We start from the raw sequence: 22,500 nt of genomic DNA on the forward strand, positions 1-22,500 counted from the left end.
TCACAAAACTAAGCATTTAGAAAAGAAAACTACATAAAATTTAATCATATGATGGATAAAAAGTTAATTAACCTTCTTGTAAAACAACAATAATATTGTTATTTAGGTATTTAATACCATTTTTGGTTTGTTTTACAGTATATCAGTGAAACGGTATCATCTGGTAAATCTTTATTAACCAATCAAAATCTTTGTTTAGAAATCAATAATTTAAACAAGCATAGCATAATCTTTAACTACAGTTTAAAGCGAGGTTCTGACAGAAGTTCAATGCATCTTAAAAAGCCAGATTTCCAATACCGATAAAAAAAATTCTTTTGAAAGCGAATATTCTTTTCACTGTTGTTTGATCAAATTTGAAAAAAATAGATTAAAGCCTACTTCTGTTTATGTAAAGAGGTAATTCTAATTTTTTAGAATCTATATTGATATTTTGTTTCGACAGCCGGAATACCCGTCATTAATAGGTTCGCTTCTGTTTTGATGTGAGTTAAAAATTTTATTCTTCTAACCGGCAATATTTTTCTTACAATACATAAATTAAAATAGACTGTTTATGCAAAGTGTTTTTTCTGTAACGTTTTACCAACGTACTGTAACGTTTTCTGTAACGTACTGACTAGTAATATCTGGGCGATATATGATGACTAGAGCATCTGGGCGATATATTCCGAATTTTCGGTGCAAATGCAATCTAAATTGATGTTTTTGTTCCCCAGCCATTTTTTTCCGGGATAACAAATCCGGGAAAAAATGTTCTTTTGCAAGGATTACTTCTGTTTTGATCAGAATTGAAGAATTTTCTCTTCCAGCAAGAAATTTTTTTTAAATAACAAATAAAAATTTACCTTTTTATGCGAAGAGCTTTTTTATCTAACAATTTTATAAAAACACTAAATAACTTTTTCCTTCAAACGAGCCAAAATTTTGTGTGTGATGTCGTTTAGCAGTTTCGCAGTTTCGACGTAGTTTTCGTTTGACGAAATTTACCGACTTCTATCAGAACTGCGCTTAAAAGCTACGAAAAATTCTAAACATAGTAGCAAATAATGTAAGAAAACTACTATTGATAGAGTAATTTAAATTTGGTACACAAATATATAGAATTTACATAAATAGCCAAAAGATAGGATTTTGTTTTACAAACAAATGGTTAAAAAACAAATAATAAGTATGCGGACTGTGGACGGTTTGCAAAGACAATAATCAAGATAAAACCTAAGCTGATGTTTCAACTATACGAACAATAGCCTTTCTCAGGAAAGTAAAAGGAAAACTAAAAACAAAAAATCAAAAAAAAAAAATCTTGCGTAATCAGGAACTCCACGATAAAACAAACTAAAAATCAATATAAAAAACTGAATTAAAGCTTTTTTGATACTTATAAAAAGTAATTTTGGTTAATCAGTTTTATAACGAACTCTTTTGTAGATTGTGAAAAATTATTTGGAGTAAAAAACACGAGAAGTTTTGAGCATTTGTAATCTACATTCATATATTGCTTGATGAAGTGGATATCCACTACCAACGGAAATAGAAAAGTGTTCGTTAGGAGGCGAATATTCGCTCCACTTCTGTTTTGATCAGAGTTGGAAAAACATTCTTCTAGTCGAAAATTTTTTTTCTTAAAATAGTTTAATTAAAATAGACTGTTTATGCTAAGTATTTATTTCTAGAAGTTAAAATTTAGCCTAAAATTTTATTAATTCAAATTCAGCATAAGATTTAAAGTTTAGGGTTTGGTTTAAAGCTTCAGTTTAACTTATGCTCTCAGTTAAATTTAATTCAAAATTTATTTCATCTTGATTAATCCCTAATTTGAGGTTAAATATAATAATATAAAATTTCAATCAACATTTGATCATGTTTAATTTTCGTAAACTAAATAATTAACTTGAATTAATTAATAAGAAATACCAGTCAGGTTTTCAACTATGGCGCTACTTGATATTTTTCGTCTTACATAATTTACCACCTTGTGTGACAACTTACCTTAAAAACTCTGGTAAATCTAAATTTTGTGATAAATAGTCTAAAAAAAACTGCTAATGCCATAAATATTAAATATAGTTCAAAATAGATAAAATTTAATAGCTTGACGTACAGAAGGTGATTTCTTTTACAGCAAAAGATAAAAAAGGAACTATGTGGAATGAGGATTCTCTGTGATGTCGGGGAATCGCAGTATTTAAATTAAAACAAGTAGTAATAGCAGTACTAACAAAGTAGTAACGACCACTAGTAGTCCTCAGTAAAATAAAAGAAGGACAAAGATATGGAGCCAGTAAAAAGAAAAAAAACTAATTCGTGTATATGACTCCCTGATATAAACAATATTAAAACCAAAATTAAAACAAAATTAAAGTTTTTGTTGTTGCTTACACGAAAGTAATTTTGCCGAATGAAAGCTATCAGTCTTATAGATTTACTTGTATCAAAGTCCAAAAAGTAATAAGTGCTAAAAAGACGAGATTGAGATCCAAAGCTGGAACTAAGGGCTTGTGGACATTGGGTATGTAAATTGAATTCAATACAAATGTATACAGCCTATCGACCATGTAGATATAATAAATCTCTGGCGAATATTGTTTATTCGAATTTAGCATATTAACGAGTGGATAAAATGAATTGAATTGTAGATTATGCATGATGTAATGCCTATTTTGAAGTCAATATTGCACAACAGCTTTTTTTTCACTTTTATAACAATTGTACATTTTTTTTTACAAACATAAAATATTATCGATTCATCATAAACCAAGATAAAAAACCATTGAAATAAGTATTGGGCTTGTTTTTGCAGAAAGGATCTCACCCACATTCTAAGCTGACGTCTTAGAAAATGTTGAGCCAAATTCAATAAGCCAATTTTTTAAGCTACCCGTGCTTAAAAAATAACTTTAACTAAAGATAATTTGACCTATAAACTATCTACTGGCAAAGATTGAAAAACCCTAAAAAAGCTGTCAACATGTTATTGATAATAAAATGCTAAGAATATGTGGCGGGTGGGGGTTTGGGGGCTTATTTGGAAGGTTAATGCCTCATTAATATGAATAATAAACTTTTGCGCGACCAAAACCTCATAGGTTTCTCCAGCGCTAAAGTGTTGTTTAATTTAGTTATGTGTTTGTGTTTTTGGAATAATAAACTTATAAACTTATTAACTTATAATGCCTTTTGTAAGATAATCAAAAATATTTTTCGATTTGGCATTGAATAGTTAAACATCACAAATACATACAATAGAAAGAGAATTGTTTAAGATTATAGAAAAATTAGATTTGATCATAGAAGTAAGTGGGTTGATGTAATTCAGAACAGGTTGAGTGAAGTTTTTGACATCTTCCGGTCAAAAATCAAATTTACAGCCTAGTCCTAGGACGAAGTCCTAAGAAGACCTATCTGATCTGTTTCTTAAGATATTTACAATTTCATATTAATTCGGAAATATCATATCTTATCATATCATTATGGGGTTTTTCCACTACCCTGTAAGATCTGTTTTGTGTAGCATAACGTCTTTTGATTCGCTGCAGCCAAGTCTTTATATAGAATTTTGTGTGGTTTGGATGCTTTCTGCAAAAACTGTCCTCAAATGTCATAACATAGGCAAAGGAATAGGAATACTTTCTATAAAAGAAAAGGAATAGAAAAAGGAAAAGACAAAGGAATACTTCTGAAGATGGGAAACTATTTTGTACGGGCACCAAATACGAGAGAAATAACAACAAAAACGAGTTCAACCAAAGAGAAAAAGAGAGATTATTTTCCTTGAGTTCCGTGGTAAAAGAAAACATGTTTAGCTTCACCGGCTTACGTCTACGATGTATTTTCATGAGTATGTTATATTACACTTTAAGGGAACATAATTTCTGCAGAGACAAATTTTGAAACCTGATTCGTTGTCGTGTATAAAATTTTAAGCTAGTAAAAAAAAACAGAGTTTTTGTACCACAAGATTTTTTTATAAATTACTCTCTCTGTTTCTCTATGATTCAACTGTTTTAAACCATTTCACGGAAGCGATCACAACAAAATGGCATGTCTTACGTGATAACAATCTTGCATATTGCTATATGAAAATCACCGTTGCGAGAGTTCTCACCAATCAGTGGTACATACCACCAACGCAGGGAAAAGCCACTAGTAAAACTACATCTACAATGTCACAGCCCTCCTATGCACCGGGCGCAACAAATTAACACTGGAAAGGATGACATCAGAAATTCGTATTCTTTGCGGGAATCTAATGACATTGAAACATGACTTCGATCTATACGGAACCATTTTAGTTTGATGTTTTCAGTCATGTTTATTAATTTTTAGGGCGTTGTGGGAAGGTAGACATAACGAAAAACTTTTCTCAAAAACTCATGTTTTACTGTCTTAGAACATCTCGGGCTACGTCATTTTTACTGAAAGCTAGGGGTTCAAACTCGATGCTCCAACTTCAAATCAGCTGTTTCTTGTTTTAAAATAGGTTTTAAATAATTTTTTTTAGGAAATATTGAAAACTACGTCTCTCAAAAATGGACCTTATGATTAACCTCTGGTATCTCCTATGGTTAGAAGTAACCATTTTTAAGACTTTTTGCTTCTCATAGTTTGGTTAGGTATATCTTATCTTGATCAACTCTATCTGAAACTCGTCTAAATATCATTATTATAACTCTCCGAGTAGTTTAAAAGAGGAAAACACAGTTGCTCTTAACTTCACGTAGAACTTCACGTTCCGCTCTTATTTAAAAAATTACACAAATCGCGAATTTCTGACGTCATGGCATAAGAACCCTAAAAGTATATATTACGATTGATTGCTAGGTAAAGTGTCTGACCTCTGCAATGGAGGTCTTTCGCAACTATTTGAGTTTAAACTTTGTTCAGATCGGGGTCTAGACAGGGGTAAATTAGTATTTAGGTGGCACACAGGGGTGATTGATAGTTCTGCCGCATGTTGGGCTGCTTGTACTATACACCGAGTTGCGGCTGACATGGCTTGCCGAATGTTTGGCACTGATTCAAACGACTCATCTGAGCCAGGACCTGCTTGCATTGCAAGTGAATTAACAAGAGCGTTAACTGTTTTACAATCATGCTGGAAATCTTCACGGGTAGACACCATATTTGGATTTTTGCCAATTTTGTTAAGCCTGCAAAAAAGTTTTAGAAATTTGTCAAACAGTCAAATTTGAAAAAAAAGTGTGAGAGAAGGTAAAAAAGAAAGAAAAGTAAAAAAAATATAGAAAATGTCAGGTCAAAATACTAAATTCTTAACGGAAGTCCTTCAGATAAGTCTTCAAATGTTATCCTTCTTTTTCATTTGAAGGAATATATCTTGCTCATGCGCAAAGGAAGGGTGCCAATTGAGTGAAATCCCATCTCTAATTGTGAAAAAAGTTTGTCGGGGGACAAAAAGAAATGTCCTTTTCAAATATTTATTTACTGGAACAATAGGGAGGAATATGGTGTATTTTCCAAGCTTTAGATTGAACCAGAGAGTTTGATTTGCAATAACTACTTGGAAAGTTATGATTTGAAAATACTTGTTTTGTTATAAGTATTCCCCATCTAATGATCATTTCCTTAAGAGTTCAATTTTTTATGAAGCTGAGTTAAAGAAACAGGATACTGGAAAGAACAGAGAGACAGATGAAAAGAAATGAAAAGATGGAATTTAACCTAATCAAAATATTATATTTTTAATAAAGCTATAAATTTACCAGCAATAGGTTACAAACATTAATTAAAAATATATTTTAGTAATTCATATGCACTTCCCCTCAACAAAAAAAGCAAATATTGTTAAACTATCTTACAATGAAATTTTTTCAATGACACATTTGATCACTGCTATGAAAAACATATGTGCAAATTTTATCATAGATGATTCAGATTCAATTCAAAAATTCCTATGTATAGGATATGTTTTCTAGATGTCTATCAGAATCTAAAGCTTTCTAGAATGTCGTTTCACTGCATGAATATTTAATGTAGATTTTGTGGAACTAACAACAAAAATCAATAAGTAGTTCCAGTCTTATCAACACTGAAGAAAACTTGAATGATAAGAGCAATTCAAATCAATAGAAACATGTTTGTATACAAGACACATATTTTATTAAGACTGGAAAGCAATTTAATTAAATTAACCTTAAAGAGTGGCGCAACTGCGCGAAAGAAAGAAAAATTTCTACCTTCCCAATATTTTATTTGACAAGAAAAACAGATAGGACACCAAGAGGCAAAAAAGTCAATATGTTTATATCCTTATTAGTCAATGGTTTGTGCGATTACATCTGCATAGGAAAGAGCCTGGTTTTCTAATTGGGTCTCAGAGAGAAGGGGGATGGGTAATTGCATTCCTAGATTTTAGAAATCAATTTTTCAGTACTTTCAGTGGGAAAAAGCAAATTGCCCCATATATTTTGAAAACTACCGGTTTTAAAAACATCACTAAAATTGTATCTTTTTTACCTGTTTCCCAAATTTTTGTGACTTGACGCCCCTAAAAGGAGCTAGAAAAATTTAACTAGCCAGGCTAACGCAGCCTTAGTTAGTATCTATAACTTAAGAAGAAAAATAAGTATTAAAATGCACATATTCTAGTCAATGATTATATCGCTAGATCATTAACGCAGCCAAAACAACACTAAATGGACCTGAAACTCTCCAAATTTTATTTTAAGTTAAATATGGACCTTCCTTTATGAGCAGAGTGTAATACAGATTTGCTTAGTAAAAAAAAAAAAAAAAAGTTTCTCTTATCAGGGGGAAGGGAAAGATTTAAAATAAGAAAAAACAATATAATTTAGGGGTTTTAGTGATTTTCTTTTCAAAACTTGCAGCCTAGCATTTTCCATTTTACAAGTTGTGAATGTTCTTTGGTACATGAAAATTAATTAATAAAGCACATTTTGTATATTAGTCGTTTGTTGACATTAAAGCTGGTGTCAATGCTTTAATTACAAATCTGCTAAATCTGAACTAGCGACATGTGCATCTACTCAAAGATAATTAAATAAAAACACAAGTTTTTTTAAAATGGAAGTAAGGAGCAATATTTAAACTTAAAACGAACAGAAATTACTCCGGATATCAAAGGGGATTGTCTCCTCAATGACCCACTCTTTACGCTAAAGTTTCTTACTGTTTTAAAAATAGAGTTAAGAGAAAGAGTCAAACTTTAGCGTAAAGAGCGAGGCATTGAGGAGGAAAATCCCCTTTCATATACGGAGTAATTTCTGTTCGTTTTAAGTTTTAATGTTGCTCCTTACTTCCATTTAAAAAAACTTGTTTTTTTTTAATTTAATTTCTGGACGTTTTCGAATTAATGCATGTTTTGATCTTGGCTCTCCGCACATAAATAATCAAAACGAAATTTGTATATTAATTAATTGCAATTAATCGGAAGATTATGAGAAAAAAGTAGCGAGGGAGGAGGCCTAGTTGCCCTACAAGTTTTTGATTACTTAAAAATGCAACTAGAACGTTTAATTTTTTACAAACCTTTTCATTGGTAAAAAAATATACGTAACTTACGAATTAACTTACGTAACGAACTTCTATATTCGTATGCTTTTATTGCGTATATGAGGGGGGTTCAACCCTCGTTGATGCCTCACTCTTTAAACTAAAGCTAAGATTTTGACCCAATTCCTTAAGAATGAACTCTGAATCACAAAGGCCGTAGAATAAATAGTTGAAATTACTAAAAATACTTTAGCGTAAAGAGTGAGGTATAACAAGGAGGTAAACCCCTCATATGCATAATAATTTTTTTTCGTTTTAAGTTTTAATGCTGCTCCTTACTTTCAGTAGAAAAAACTTTTCATATTTATTTTTTCATTGTTTTTTCAAATAATGCTAAAAAATCCTGCGTCCCCTTCATTGAAATTCTCTTCCCCCATGAAAAGTTTCTCCATGAAAATATCCTCCCACGTAATCCCCCCCTCAACTTTTCCCCCTAAACCAAAAAAATCCCTTAAAACGTCTGTACACTTCCCAGTATCCATTACTAAATGTAAACACAGGTCAAAGTTTGTAACTTGCAGCCCCTCCCACGGGGACTCGGGGGAGTAAGTCGCCCTTAAGACATAGTTATTAGGTTTTTCGACTATGGTGAATAAAATGGCTATCTCAAAATTTTGATCCGTTGACTTTTGGGAAAACATGAGCGTGGGAGGGGGCCTAGGTGCCCTCCAATTTTTTTGTCACTTAAAAAGGGCACTAGAACTTTAAATTTCATTTAGAATGAGCCCTCTTTAGACATTCTAGGACCACTCAGTCGATACGATCACCCCTGGGGAAAAAACAACAAAAAAACAAACAAAAAAAAAACAAATAAAAAAATAAATAAACACGCATCCGTGATCTGTCTACTGGCAAAAAATGTGAAATTCCTCATTTTTGTAGATATGAGCTTGGAACTTCTACAACAAGGTTCTCTGATACGCTGAATTAGATGGTATAATTTTCGCTAAGACTGTATGACTTTTAGGGGGTGTTTTCCCCTATTTTCTAAAATGAGGCAAATTTTCTCAAGGCTCGTAACGATTGATGGGTGTAAATGATATTGATGAAACTTGTATATTTAAAATCAGCAATAAAATACGATGCTTCTGATGTAACTATTGGTATCTAAATTCCATTTTTTTAGAGTTTCGGTTACTATTGAGCCGGGTCGCTCCTTACTACAGTTCGTTACCACGAACTGTTTGATAGAACACTGACCCGTTTGCAAACATATTTTTGAGGGTTACATATTTTTGCGTGTGAAAGGGGGGGATGTAAAAAAATTGGAAACCAGCAACAGATAAATTGTTTCAAAATAATAAGAAAATTAATTCATATTCAGTTTTGTTTCGTTTGCTTTTTTTGGGGAGGAGGAGCCTTGGACCAACAGCCACCATCCGGGCCAACTGCCTTGTAGATTAAATATGTGAACCAGGTGCGACAATTGGGAAGAGTGGTAGTTGATTGGAGAATTGCCTCTAGATTAAAAAAAATGCCTCTTAGGGTGTTTTCATTCATTGAAAAATAGCTTTTTTTTGTATTTTCAATGAAAAAGAATCGAATAAACAGCAAATATATGCCGTCCCTACATATTGAGATAAACATTCCTCCCCCTTCATTTTTGTAACTTGACTTCGCTGGTGTGAATAAGAATGCTTTGAAAAAGAAGCTATCTTTCCGGTGGTATTTGGTTTATTAGCTTTCAAACAGTTCGTGGTAACGAAGTGTAGTAAGATAACTTCGAAGACCACACTACCTTTCCATGACGAAAGTAAAACAGTTCAAAATAGGGACTATACCTTTTTGTTGACAGTGAATAGAGGTAAAATTATTTAACTGGATATTTCAAACACATATACAGTGTTCATCATCGAGTTAAATAATTTTATATCTATTCGCTGTCAATAAAAAGGTGTCATCCCTATTTTGAAATGTTTTACCTTAACTGTAGTAAGGAGCGACCCGGCTCAATAGTAACCAAAACTCTAAAAAATGGAACTTTGATACCAATAGTTACATCAAAAGAATTTCATTTTAATGCTGATTTTAAATATATAAGCTTCATCAAGATCAGTTACACCCATCAAAAGTTATGAGCCTGAGAAAATTTGCCTCATTTTAGAAAATAGGGGGAAACACCCTCTAAAAGTCATACAATCTTAACGAAAATCCCACCATCAGATTCAGCGTGTCAGAAGACCTTATTGTAGAATTTTCAAGCTCCTATCTACAAAAATGTGGAATTTCGCATTTTTTGCCAGAAGACAAATCACGGATGCGTGTTTATTTGTTTTTTTTTTTGTTTTATTTTTTTCCCCCAGGGCTAATCGTATCGACTGAGTAGTCCTAGAATGTTGCGTTAGGGCTCATTCTAATGTAAATTAAAAGTTCTGGTGCCCTTTTTAAGTAACCAAAAAATTATAGGACATCTAGGCCCCCTCCCACGCTCATTTTTCCCAAAAGTCTGCGGATAAAAATTCTGAGATAGCAATTTTATTCACCATAGTCGAAAAAATTAATTACTATGTCTTTGGGGACGACTTACTCTCCTGCAGTCCCCGTGGGAGGGGCTGCAAGTTGCAAACTTTGACCTGTGTTTACATATAGTAATGGTTACTAGGAAGTATACAGACGTTTTCAGTGGGATTTTTTTTTATTTAGAGGGGAGAGTTGAAGGGGGGTTACGTGGGAGGATATTTCTATGGAGAAACCTCTCATGGGGGAAGAGAATTTCAATGAAGGGGTGCAGGAGTTTCTAGCATTATTTGAAAAAAAAATGAAAAAATAAATATGAAAAGTTTTTTGTACTGAAAGTAAGGAGCAGCATTAAAACTTAAAACGAAAAAAAAATTATTACGCATATGGGAGGTTTACCTCCTTGTTATAACTCACTCTTTACGCTAAAGTATTTTTAGTAATTTCAACTATTTATTCTACGGCCTTTGTGATTCAGAGGTCATTCTTAAGGAATTGGGACAAAATCTAAGTTTTAGTGTAAAGAGCGACAAAGGTTGAACCCCCTCATATACGCAATCAAAACATACGAATATAGAAGTTCGTTACGTAAGTTACGTATATTTTTTACTAATGAAAACGTTCGTAAACAATTAAAAGTTCTAGTTGCTTTTTTAAGTAATCAAAAACTTGGAGGGCAACTAGGCCTCCTCCCTCGCTCCTTTTTTCTCAAAATCTTCCGATTAATTGCAATTAATTAATATGCAAATTTCGTTTTAATTATTTATATGCGGAGAGCCAAGATCAAAACATGCATTAATTCAAAAACGTCCAGAAATTAAATAAAAAAAACAAGTTTTTTTTCAAATGAAAGTAAGGAGCAACATTAAAACTTAAAACGAACAGAAATTACTCCGTATATAAAAGAGGCCTTTCCTTGTCAACGCCCCGCTCTTTACTGTAAAGTTTTTTACTGTTTTAAAAATAGAGTAAAGAGAAAGAGTCGAACTTTAGCGTAAAGAGCTAGGCGTTGAGGAGGAAAAGCCCCTTTCATATACGGAGTAATTTCTGTTCGTTTTAAGTTTTAATGTTGCTCCTTACTTTCATTTTAAAAAAAACTTGTTTTTTTTTATTTAATCTATCAAGAATTCATGGATGGAACTGCTATTATTACTACTACCGACAACTCATTGAAGCACCAAGTCACCTGAGGCCAACACAGCTACTCACACTCCTCATCATCCCAATCTATTCATAATTCTTCCTCTTTACACCCTCCCAAGAAGTTCTTATTTCCCTTAATATTTCCTTACGGCATCCTCCCATCCCGACAAGGAAAAATCTTGGCAGTGTATCATCCTTTATCCACAAAACGTGTCCTAGCCAACTCAATTTTTTCTCATTATAGTTCCATAAAGGGTACAGAACCATATCTTTCGTACAGTTTACTATTTGAGATACGGTTTGTCAGTGAGGTACCCAAAAATAGTCCGTATGCAATTTCTCTGTAAAACGTCTGGCAAAGCCTCCTCCGTTTTTCGGAGCGTCCACACTTCGGAACCATACTTGACCACTGTCATCACTGTAGCTTCTAATATCCTAATCTTGGTTCGAAGACTAATCCTCTATTCTTCCAAACCGTTCCCAGCCACTAAAAACACCCCTGGCCTTGGTTATTCTACATTTAACATCTTCAATGCACCCACCACCGGTACTAATAATACTACCAAGGTAAATGAAGCTGTCGACTTGATCGCTCTCTCTGTTACCCATCATGACCTTTTTACCTTCACTTATTTCTAGTCGTGGCGACTTAGTCTTCTTAACATGAATTTTCAAACCAATTTTTGCACCCTGAAATCGCAAACCACTAGAAGCTCATGCATTTTGTCAACATTTCATCTTGTATACTTAGATTCTCAACATAATCTAGGTCTAGGAAAGTTTAACTTCCCCATTTGACTCCGTGTTCTCCCAACGCCTTAGGCAGTGCTCCTCAGGATAATGTACATCAATGTGATCCGTTTAATAGAACACAACCCTGGTTAACTCCTGAGTTAATTCAAAACCAGCTACTAACCTATTTTTCTACCATGTTATTGGTATAAGGGGATACCATAATCCTCTGAAAACGCTGTACACTTCCCAATAACCATTATTATATGTAAACAATGGGCGAAGTTTTTAACTTGCAGCCCCTCCCCCAGGGAGTGTGGGGGAGTAAATAATTCCCAAAGACATAGTTATTATGGTTTTTGACTATGCGGAACAAAATGGCTATTTCAAAATTTTGATCCGTTGACTTTGGAGAAAAAATGAGCGTGGGAGGGGGCCTACGTGCCCTCCAATTTTTTGGTCACTTAAAAAGGGCACTAGAACTTTCCATTTCCGTTAGAATGAGTCCTCTTGCGACATTCTAGGACCACTTGGTCGATACGATGACCCCTGGGGAAAAAACAACAACAAAAAAACAAACAAATAAACACGCACCCGTGATTTGTCTTCTGGCAAAAAATACGAAATTCCACATTTTTGTAGATAGGAGCTTGAAACTTCTATTATAGGGTTCTCTGGTACGCTGAATCTGATGGTGTGATTTTCGTTAAGATTCTATGACTTTTAGGGGTTGTTTCCCCCTATTTTTCAAAATAAGGCAAATTTTCTCAGGCTCGTAACTTTTGATGGGTGAGACTAAACTTGATTAAACTTATATATTTAAAATCAGCAGTAAAATGCAATTCTTTTGATGTACCTATTGATATCAAAACCCCATTTTTTAGAGTTTTGGTTGCTATTGAGCCGGGTCGCTCCTTACTACAGTTCGTTACAACGAACTGTTTGATATATCAGATAAATATATTAAAGTGATTAGTGCCATGTACGAGAATAACATTGCTGTGGTTATTCTAATACCTCGCTCTTTACGCTAAAGTTTGACTCTGCCACAATTCTGATTTTTAAAACAATTAAAAACTTTAGCGTAGAGAGCAAGGGATTGCGGAGGGGACAACCCATTTCATATACGGAGTAATTTCTGTTCGTTTTAAGTTTTAATGTCGCTCCTTACTTTCAGTTAAAAAAACTAGTTTTTTTCATGTAATCATACAAGGAGAGAACCTTCGCTCAAGTTCTTCTATCAGCTGAATTAAACGCTTACTCATAATCTATAAAACTGAGGACTAAAGGCGTTTCAGACACTTCTCAATTATTAATATAAGAGTGAAAATTTGGTCGATACATTTATACTCTTCCTGAAAGAACACTGATCTTCTCTTAAAACTTTATCTACAATATTTCTAAATCTAAAAAGTATCATCTTACTAAGCAAAAGAAATATGAGTCCACTACGAATTATATAAGTCGACTTTATTCTATTTACTGCATTTTTCAAACAGTTTGTGGTAACGAACTGTAGTAAGGAGCGACCCGGCTCAATAGTAACCGTAACTCTAGAAAATACTGAAACTCTAGAAAATAGGTAGAAAAAACCCCTAAAGTTCATACAATCTTAACGAAAATCATCCCATCAGATTCAGCGTATCAGAGAACCATATTGTAGAAGTTTCAAGCTCCTATCTACAAAAATGTGGAGTTTCGCATTTTTTGCCAGAAGACAAACCACGGATGCGTGTTTTTTTTTTTATTTATTTTTTTCCCCAGGGGTGATCGTATCGACTCAGTGGTCCTAGAATGTCCCGAGAGGGCCTATTTTAACGGAAATTAAAAGTTCGAGTGCCCTTTTTAAGTGACCAAAAATATTGGAGGGCCTTTAGGCCCCCTCCCACGCTCATGTTTCCCCAAATTCACCGGATAAAAATTTTGAGATAATCATTTGATTCACCATTGCCGAAAAACCTAATAACTATGTCTTTGGGACGACTTACTCTCCCGCAGTCCCCGTGGGCGGGGCTGCAAGTTAAAAACTTTGACCTGTGTTTACATATAGTAATGGTTCCTGGGAAGTGTAGAGACGTTTTCAAGGGGATTTTTTTGATTTCGGGGAGAGATTTGAGGGAGAGGGGGGTTATGTGGTAGGATATTTCCACGGAGGAACTTCTCATGGGGCAACATAATTTCAATGAAGCAGGCGCAGGATTTTCTTGCATTATTTGAAAAAACAATGAGAAAATAAATATGAAAAGTTTTTTCTACTGAAAGTAAGGAGCAGCATCGAAACTTGTAACGAACAGAAATTGTTACGCATATGAGGGGTTTACCTCCTCGTAATACCTCACTCTTTACGCTAAAGTATTTTTAGTAATTTAAACTATTTATTCTACGGCCTTTGTGATTCAGAGGTCATTCTTAAGGAATTTGGACAAAATTTATGCTTTAGTGTAAAGAGTGAGGCATCGACGAGGGGTGAAATTCCTCATATACGCAAGAAAAACATAAGAATATAGAAGTTCTTTACGTAAGTTAATTCGCCGGATCAAAATTCTGAGATAGCCATCTTATTCAGCGTAGTAAAAATTTTTAACTATGTCTTTGGGGACGACTTACTCCTCCACAGTCCCAGTGGGAGGGGCTGCAACTTACAAACTTTGACCATTGCTTACATATAGTAATGGTTATTTGGAAGTATACAGACGTTTTCAGGAGGATTTTTCGGTTGGGGGTTGAGAAGAAGGGGACATGTTGGGGGAATTTTCCTTGGAGGAATTTGTCATGGGGAAAGAAAATTTTCATGAAGGGAGCGCAGGATTTTCTAGTATTATTTGAAAAAAAAACAATGAAAAAATTAATATGAAGAAGTTTTTTCAACTGAAAGTAAAGAGAAGCATTAAAACTTAAAACGAACAGAAATTATTGCTCATATGATGGGCTCACCTCCTCCTAATACCTCGCTCTTTACGCTAAAGTATTTTTAGTAATTTCATCTATTTATTCTACGGCTTTTGTGATTCAGGGGTCATTCTTAAGAAATTGGGACAAAATTTAAACTTTAGTGTAAAGAGCAAGGTTATGACGAGGGGGTGAACCCCCTCATAGACGTAATAAAAACATTAGAATACATAAGTTCGTTACGTAAGCTATTTTGTAAGTTACGTATATCTTTTACTAATAAAAACATTCGTAAAAAATTTGAAGTTCTAGTTGCCTTTTTAAGTAATTAAAAAACGGAGGGCAACTAGGCCTTCTTCCTCAGTCCTTCTTTTTCAAAATTATTAGATCAAAACTATGAGAAAGCCATTTAGCCAAAAAGAATAAATATGCAAACTTCGTTTTAATTATTCATCTGCGGAGAGGAAAAAACAAAATATGCATTGATTCAAAAATGTTCAGAAATTAAATAAGAAAAACAAGTGTTTTTAACGGGAAGCAGGCTAAGGAACGACATTAAAACTTAAAACGAACAGAAATTACTTCGTATTTGAAAGGGTTCCTCATCAACACCTGGCTCTTTACGCTAAAGTTTTTTGCTGTTTTAAAAAATAGAGTTAAGAGAAAGAGTCAAACTTTAGCGTAAAGAGCGGGGCGTTGATGAGGAAGCAGCCTCTTTCATATACGAAGTAATTTCTGTTCGTTTTAAGTTTTAATGTCGCTCCTTACTTTCCGTTAAATAAACTTTTTTTTATATTTAAATTCGAACAGAGATCAAGACGTGCTGATTTAAAAATCAGTTCTACTATTACTACTAAACCAAAAAAAAACTACTGCATCTTCTGTTCACTTATCTATTATAAAATTAATTACCACTGAGGCTGGAATCAGGCATTTTATGCATGTTATGCGCAACAGTTCACAAAGAAGAAATAAGTGCCGCATCTAAGATTGCCGCGAGATTCAAGGAATCGGTTGGGGCATTATGACTGTAAAATACCAAGAGCAGCGAAAATACAAAAATGATCGTTTGAATTGGTTACATAGAAACTTGCTTAAAGATGCATCTTAAAAAAAACAAAAAAAAAACAGGACTTTAATGAAAACAATCTTTGTATGCAGTTCTTAGTAATAACAGGCACTAAATAAAAAATGAAATTTTTAGATTTTTACGAACTGAAAGCGTTGTCAAATTTAACTTTTTTTTCACAGTTCCCTCTTTACACTGTCATTTATGCTTGTAAGCTACGATTATGACGTCATTCTTTGTCTTGTATGTGAAAATACAGTTTTTTGTCAAATGATTAATTTTAATTCAAATATTCTGATTTGTTAATTACAAAAACGATAGACACTGCAATTCTCTTTAAAAAACCCTCTATCATAAGCTAGTGCCCCGCTGGCAGCGGAAAATAAAAGAAAAAAGATGACACATCCGTGCTACCCAAGTCAAAAAGTCATCTCTGATAAGCTGGTGCCCCACTGGCAGCAAAAAATAAAAGAAAAAAAAAGATGACACATCTGTGCTACCCAAGCAAAAAAGCCATCCCTGATAAGGTAGTGCCACACTGGCAGCGGAAAATAAAAGAAAAAAAAAGACGACACATCAGTGCTACCCAAGCAAAAAAGCCATCTCTGATGAGCTAGTGCCCCGCTGGCAGCGGATAATAAAAGAAAAAAGATGACACATCACTGCTACCCAAGCAAAAAAGCCATCCCTGATAAGGTAGTGCCCCGCTGGCAGCAGAAAATAAAAGAAAAAAGATGACACATCAGTGCTACCCATACAGAAAATCCATCTCTGATAAGCTATTGCCCCGCTGGCAGCAGAAAATAAAAGAAAAAAGATGACACATCAGAACTACCCATGCAAAAAAGCCATGTCTGATAAGCTAGTGCCCCACTGGCAGCGGAAAATAAAAGAAAAAAAAGACGACACATCAGTGCTACCCAAGCAAAAAAAGCCACCTCTGATAAGCTAGTTACCCGCTGGCAGCAGATAATAAAAGAAAAAAGACGACACATCAGTGCTACCCATGCAAAAAAGGCCCTCTCTGATAAGCTAGTGCCCCGCTGGCAGCAGAAAATAAAAGAAAAAAGATGACACATCAGTGCTACCCATACAGAAAATCCATCTCTGATAAGCTAGTGCCCCGCTGGCAGCAGAAAATAAAGAAAAAAGATGACACATCAGAACTACCCATGCAAAAAAGCCATGTCTGATAAGCTAGTGCCCCACTGGCAGCGGAAAATAAAAGAAAAAAAAGACGACACATCAGTGCTACCCAAGCAAAAAAAGCCATCTCTGATAAGCTAGTTACCCGCTGGCAGCAGATAATAAAAGAAAAAAGATGACACATCAGTGCTACCCATGCAAAAAAAAGCCCTCTCTGATAAGCTAGTGCCCCGCTGGCAGCAGAAAATAAAAGAAAAAAGATGACACATCAGTGCTACCCATACAGAAAATCCATCTCTGATAAGCTAGTGCCCCGCTGGCAGCAGAAAATAAAAGAAAAAAGATGACACATCAGAACTACCCATGCAAAAAAGCCATGTCTGATAAGCTAGTACTTACTTACTTGTACTTGGGTCACGTTCGAGCCTTGTCCAGGCCCATCATGGCATCCAGAATTTGTCGACATGCCTCTCTCCATTGCTCTCTTTCAAGTGCGATTGGCTCGATCAACTGGATCCATTGTCTATTCCATCGGTGCCCGTGCTTCTTGAAACCTCCCATTGGCTCGAGGTCGGCTCTAACTGTTGATAACCATGTCTTTTTTTGTCCTCCAGGCTTCCTTTTCCAGTGCGCAAGGGGTTGGCATTTCAAGCACTGTTTGCTGAACGAGTCATCCGGTCGGCGCAGTGTATGCCCGAACCATCGTAGACGTCTCGCTTTGACAACATCAGAGACAAGTGGTATATCACCACATCTTCTTCTGATGACATCGTTACGGACGCGGTCAGAGAGACGCAGGCCAAGAATACAGCGAAGACACTTTTGGTGGAAGACATTCAGGTTATTAGCTTCCCCAGCTCTGAGGGGCCACGTTTCGCAACCATAAAGAAGCACAGAGAGGACCAAAGCGTTATATATCCGGAGCTTTGTTCGAAGGGAAATTTCATTTCGTAGCCAGAGGCACTTCCGAAGCTGGATGAATGCTGCCCAGGCTGCGGAGATAGGGCTTTGTATTTCGCTTAGAGCTTCGCCCTTGGGATTTATTAGGGAGCCTAGATATTTGAAATTCTGGACGTCCTCGATTGGGATGCCATTCAATGTGATTGGAGTTTCATCTAGCCCAGAGGTGCGCATCGATTTTGTTTTCGATTGGCTGATCTTTAGTCCAGTAGCAAGGGATCTAGCAGCAATGTCGTCTATCATGAGCTGTGCTTCTATTATCGAGTCAGCCAAGATATCCACATCATCAGCGTAATCAAGGTCTGTTATTGATAGTGCTGGACTGATTGTCACACCTTTGTATTTGTCAAGAGTCTTCATGATCTGGTCAATGACAAAGTTAAATAAAATAGGCGATAAGGCACAACCCTGTCGCACTCCTTTGTCAATTGATATTTCTTTTGAGATTTCTCCGTCAGCTCTTATAAATGCCCTCGTTCCCACGTAATACGCCTTAATTAAACGGACTATCTTTTCGGGTACTCCATCATCCCTCATTGCATCCCAGATGGCAATTCTCTTTACCGAGTCAAAAGCCGTTACAAAGTCGATAAAGACTTGTATTGTTTCCTGCTGGTGTATAAGGCGGTGTTCCAGGATCTGTCTCAGGCTAAAAATATGATCGCAACATCCCATACCAGGTCTGAATCCTGCTTGATTTGGCCTCGTCCGATCATTTCTAATATTTCTGAACATATTTAATACTATTATTGTGAAAACTTTTGCAGAAATGGGTATCAGGAAATTTCCTCTATAATTTTTACAATCGGCTCGATCCCCTTTCTTAAATACAGGAATTATTATAGAGGTCCTCCACTCTTCAGGAATGTATTCGTTGACCCAGACCTCCGTGAGTAAGTTGTGGAGCTCGTCGATAGCCGCTTCTGGAAGGGCCTTGAGAAGTTCAGCTGGTAATTCGTCAATGCCAGGGCTTTTATTATTTTTTAATAGTTTTACGGCATGAATAATTTCTTCTCTGCTTGGAGGGGCGATATTGCAATCCTTATACACGAATGGTGACTCAGAACTGCTGTGGGATGGAATGGGATGGCTGTGGTCATTTTCTGATGGGTGAAGAAGCTCCTGGAAGTGAGCACGCCATCGTTCGATGCGATCTTCTTTGCTCGTGAGAAGCTTGTTGTCCTTACTAAGTAGCGTGGGGGTAGATCTTTGCTTCTTTTTCCCGGTTGATTTTCCTAGGAGCTGGTAGAGTTTCCGTGAATCATTGCGTGCAGCAGCTTTTTCCATTTCACAGGCTACATTAGACCAATATGTTTGTTTGTCTGCCTTAGCAGATTTGTGACATTCTTGGCGGAGTGCTTTAAAAGAAGCAGAGTGTTTATCAGTCATTTGTTTCTTCCTTACAGAGAGTTCTATTGTCTTCTGAGAAATCCATCTTTTGGATTTTTTGTCCCTTACTCCGAGAATTTCTGTAGCTGCCTCTTTCACTTGATTTCGGAACTTGATCCAGCGCTTTTCTATATTTAGTGATGGGTTAAAATTATCTTGTTCGGTCATGGCACTTGTCTCGGTCTCAGAAATTGCTTGATTGGTCTTAAATTCTCGGTCAATATCTTGCAACGCCGTGAAACGGTTTGTAAGTTCGAGCATAAAGGTCTCTTTGATTTCAGGGAGTTTGAGTTTCGTTGTGTCTAGGATGCGTCTAGGTGCAGATACTTTTTTGGAGCTGAGTCTGAATCTAACTTTTGATTTAAATGGTTATGGTTAGTAATAAATGGTCGGATCCACTTTTTGATCCAGTGTCCGCCCCTCTGTATACTCTTGAGTCTTTAATCATTGACTTCAAGCGACAAGTAAATAGTCAATTTGGGCGTGGGTTCTACCATCTCGGGATCTCCAAGTGTAAGTGTGGCAAGGTTTGTGTTTAAATCATGTATTAGCCACACTGAGATTATTCAGCATAGCGAACATGAGAAGTCTGACTCCGTTAATGCACCGGTCGCCCAAACCGTGGTTGCCAATGGCCCATTCAGAATCGTTTAGTCTCGTGCCAACCCTGGCATTGAAGTCACCACCGATCACGAGGATGTCCTTACGAGGAATTTTATTCATAGTCATTTGGAGGTCAGCATAAAATTTGTCTTTCAAGTGGTCAGGGGCGTCACGAATAGGGGCATATACAGATAGTATTGTCAGGTTATAACTCTGACCTTTTAAACGGGCAATCACAATTCTGTCAGACACTGCTTCATAGTCAAGCAGTCCCGATGCGATCTTGGGTGTCATGATTATTCCCACTCCTGCGAGGCCGGATCCATCCATTGGGCCAGAATTGAATAGTATGGCCTTTTTACCCGAAGGGGCTATTAGGTCAAGTGTCATTTGTCCATTTAATCTTGTCTCTGAAACACAGAGTATGTCCAGATTATATAAATAAAATTCTTCAGCTACGAAGGCTTGCGTTAGTGAACATTTGATGGAACAGAGGTTCCAGCAGCCGATATTCAGGCCATGTCTCCTTGATAGTATGGTAGCTAGCTCACTTTTCGACGAGGTCGCCAGCCTCGACGCATCGCTTAATGCCGGGAATGCCGTAGCCAAATTCGCTCTCATATTAGACATATTCAACATAATTCTGGATGTTTCTTGGGTATGATTAACCGCAGGGGCCCCAGTCCTGCGGGTCACCCGGAGCACATTGGCCGTCACTTCGCTTGGCGTGAAGCTAGGTGACGTTTACACCCTCTCACCGCTATGAGGTGTGCTGGCGGGTTTGCTCTGCCGCCTAGGGACGGAAGGGGGGAGCATCCTTGCTTGCAACACCACCACCGCCGTGGCCATTTGCAAGCTTAGCTTCCACCTTTGCTCCCACCTAGAATCAGTAAAGCCTTCAGAGAGGGCTTTACTGTGCCCCACTGGCAGCGGAAAATAAAAGAAAAAAAAGACGACACATCAGTGCTACCCAAGCAAAAAAAGCCATCTCTGATAAGCTAATTACCCGCTGGCAGCAGATAATAAAAGAAAAAAGATGACACATCAGTGCTACCCATGCAAAAAACGCCCTCTCTGATAAGCTAGTGCCCCGCTGGCAGCAGATAATAAAAGAAAAAAGATGACACATCAGTGCTACCCATGCAAAAAAAGCCCTCTCTGATAAGCTAGTGCCCCGCTGGCAGCGGATAATAAAAGAGAAAAGATGACACATCAGCGCTACCCAAGTCAAAAAAGCCATCGCCTCACTGGCAGCGGAAAAAAAAGAAAAAAAAAAGATGACGCATCAGTGCTACCCATGCAAAAAAAAAGGATTTTCCTCGTCGTTCAAGCCAGGGGACTGTAAGTCTCATGTGAAAGGTTTTCTGTGCCGCGCCAATTCCAGTGATGTACTTTTTATTTCGATCTGGTTTGGTTTCAAAACAGTTAAATTTGGGTTACTATTTAAGGTTAGGGTTCGTCTTTTTCTAGTTTGCAGCTACCACTGCAACCACGATTGAAGCTACTGCTGCAAACGTTATATTTCAATGATCTCTATTAAAAAAGTTTTGTATATCTGTTATACCATTTTATTCTTTATTTTGTTCCTTTCTTCTTTGCCAATATTTTCTGAACTCATTATTTTTTATTTCTTTAATTTACTTAACTGGCTTTGCTTGTTAATTTTCACAGTTCAACGTGGTTACATTGACGATAAATAGACCTAAGATGGCTCCGGGGAGCAAAAGTTTTTATTTGGATGTCCTTAGTAATGTTCGACAAAAGATACAAAATTCAAAAATGAAATGAAAACGAACCGCCACATATGGTATTTATTTTGCAACTGAATATAAATGGGAAATTACAAACCTTTCTGCAGCCACACTCTCCATTGTTCTTCGCATAAGTGGATACTGTTCTAAGACAGCATTAAAGTGTTCAACAGACAATGAAAACAGATTGCAATAAGTTTCTGCACGAACTGATGCCACTCGTTTTGCATTTGTTAGCAGACAAATTTCACCAAAATAAGATCCGTCACTTAGACTGGTTGCAACTTCACCATTATTCATAACTATATCCACAATTCCCTCTTGAATGAAATACATTTTGTTACCAATTGTACCTTCTTTAATAATAATATCCCCTGAAAAATAATAAGTAATTTGAATTTCATAAGACAAAAACGTTAAATTCGGTTTTGTAAAATTACCTAGAAGAGCAGGCAACCCCTCTGAAGATATAATGAACAGCATTCTAAGATGCTGCATCACCATTTAGAATTGTTTTCGAGGGGTCTTATCCCTGAAAACCCCTCTATTGATTCCCTAGACAGAAATTCAACAAAATACAACCCCAAGAAGAAAACCTATGTAAGTGGTCGACAAGTCGCATATCATGCCCAATTTTTTGGCGGTCTGGTACCATGACTTTAATAATAAATGTGGCTATTTCAATTTTCAATCCTGTATTTTATAATATCAAGGGAGTTCCAGAGAATGATTCCAGTTCCTACTCACGTCGTTATTTGACTGATTTTCGTTGTGAGAGTCCCTTTTGTTAATGACTAAAATAATTTATTTTCACAACATTTCATACGG

The 22,500-nt window shown here is 36.0% G+C and overlaps 1 protein-coding gene across 1 annotated transcript; it reads right to left on the reverse strand.

Annotated features, from left to right (window-relative positions):
• Window positions 1-6: 6 nt before the first annotated feature.
• On the reverse strand, window positions 7-22,042 carry LOC136038219 (potassium/sodium hyperpolarization-activated cyclic nucleotide-gated channel 2-like). The gene is made up of 2 exons (XM_065721309.1): window positions 21,770-22,042; window positions 7-5,153 (listed from the first exon to the last, which is right to left on the reverse strand). The coding sequence occupies exons 1-2, from the start codon at window positions 22,006-22,008 to the stop codon at window positions 4,808-4,810; spliced, it is 585 nt and encodes a 194-aa protein (XP_065577381.1). The 5' UTR covers window positions 22,009-22,042; the 3' UTR covers window positions 7-4,807.
• Window positions 22,043-22,500: the final 458 nt, after the last annotated feature.

Source organism: Artemia franciscana, chromosome 17, assembly GCF_032884065.1.
Source record: "Artemia franciscana chromosome 17, ASM3288406v1, whole genome shotgun sequence".
In the NCBI taxonomy this organism is placed as follows: Eukaryota; Metazoa; Arthropoda; class Branchiopoda; order Anostraca; family Artemiidae; genus Artemia; species Artemia franciscana.

Excerpts from the sequence above, each read along its gene's own strand:
- LOC136038219 (XM_065721309.1), bottom strand. The coding sequence starts at position 22,008 with ATGTATTTCATTCAAGAGGGAATTGTGGATATAGTTATGAATAATGGT. Across the intron at positions 5,154-21,769 it reads GAGAGTGTGGCTGCAGAAAG|GCTTAACAAAATTGGCAAAA; the intron begins GTTTGTAATTTC and ends ACTTTTTTGCAG.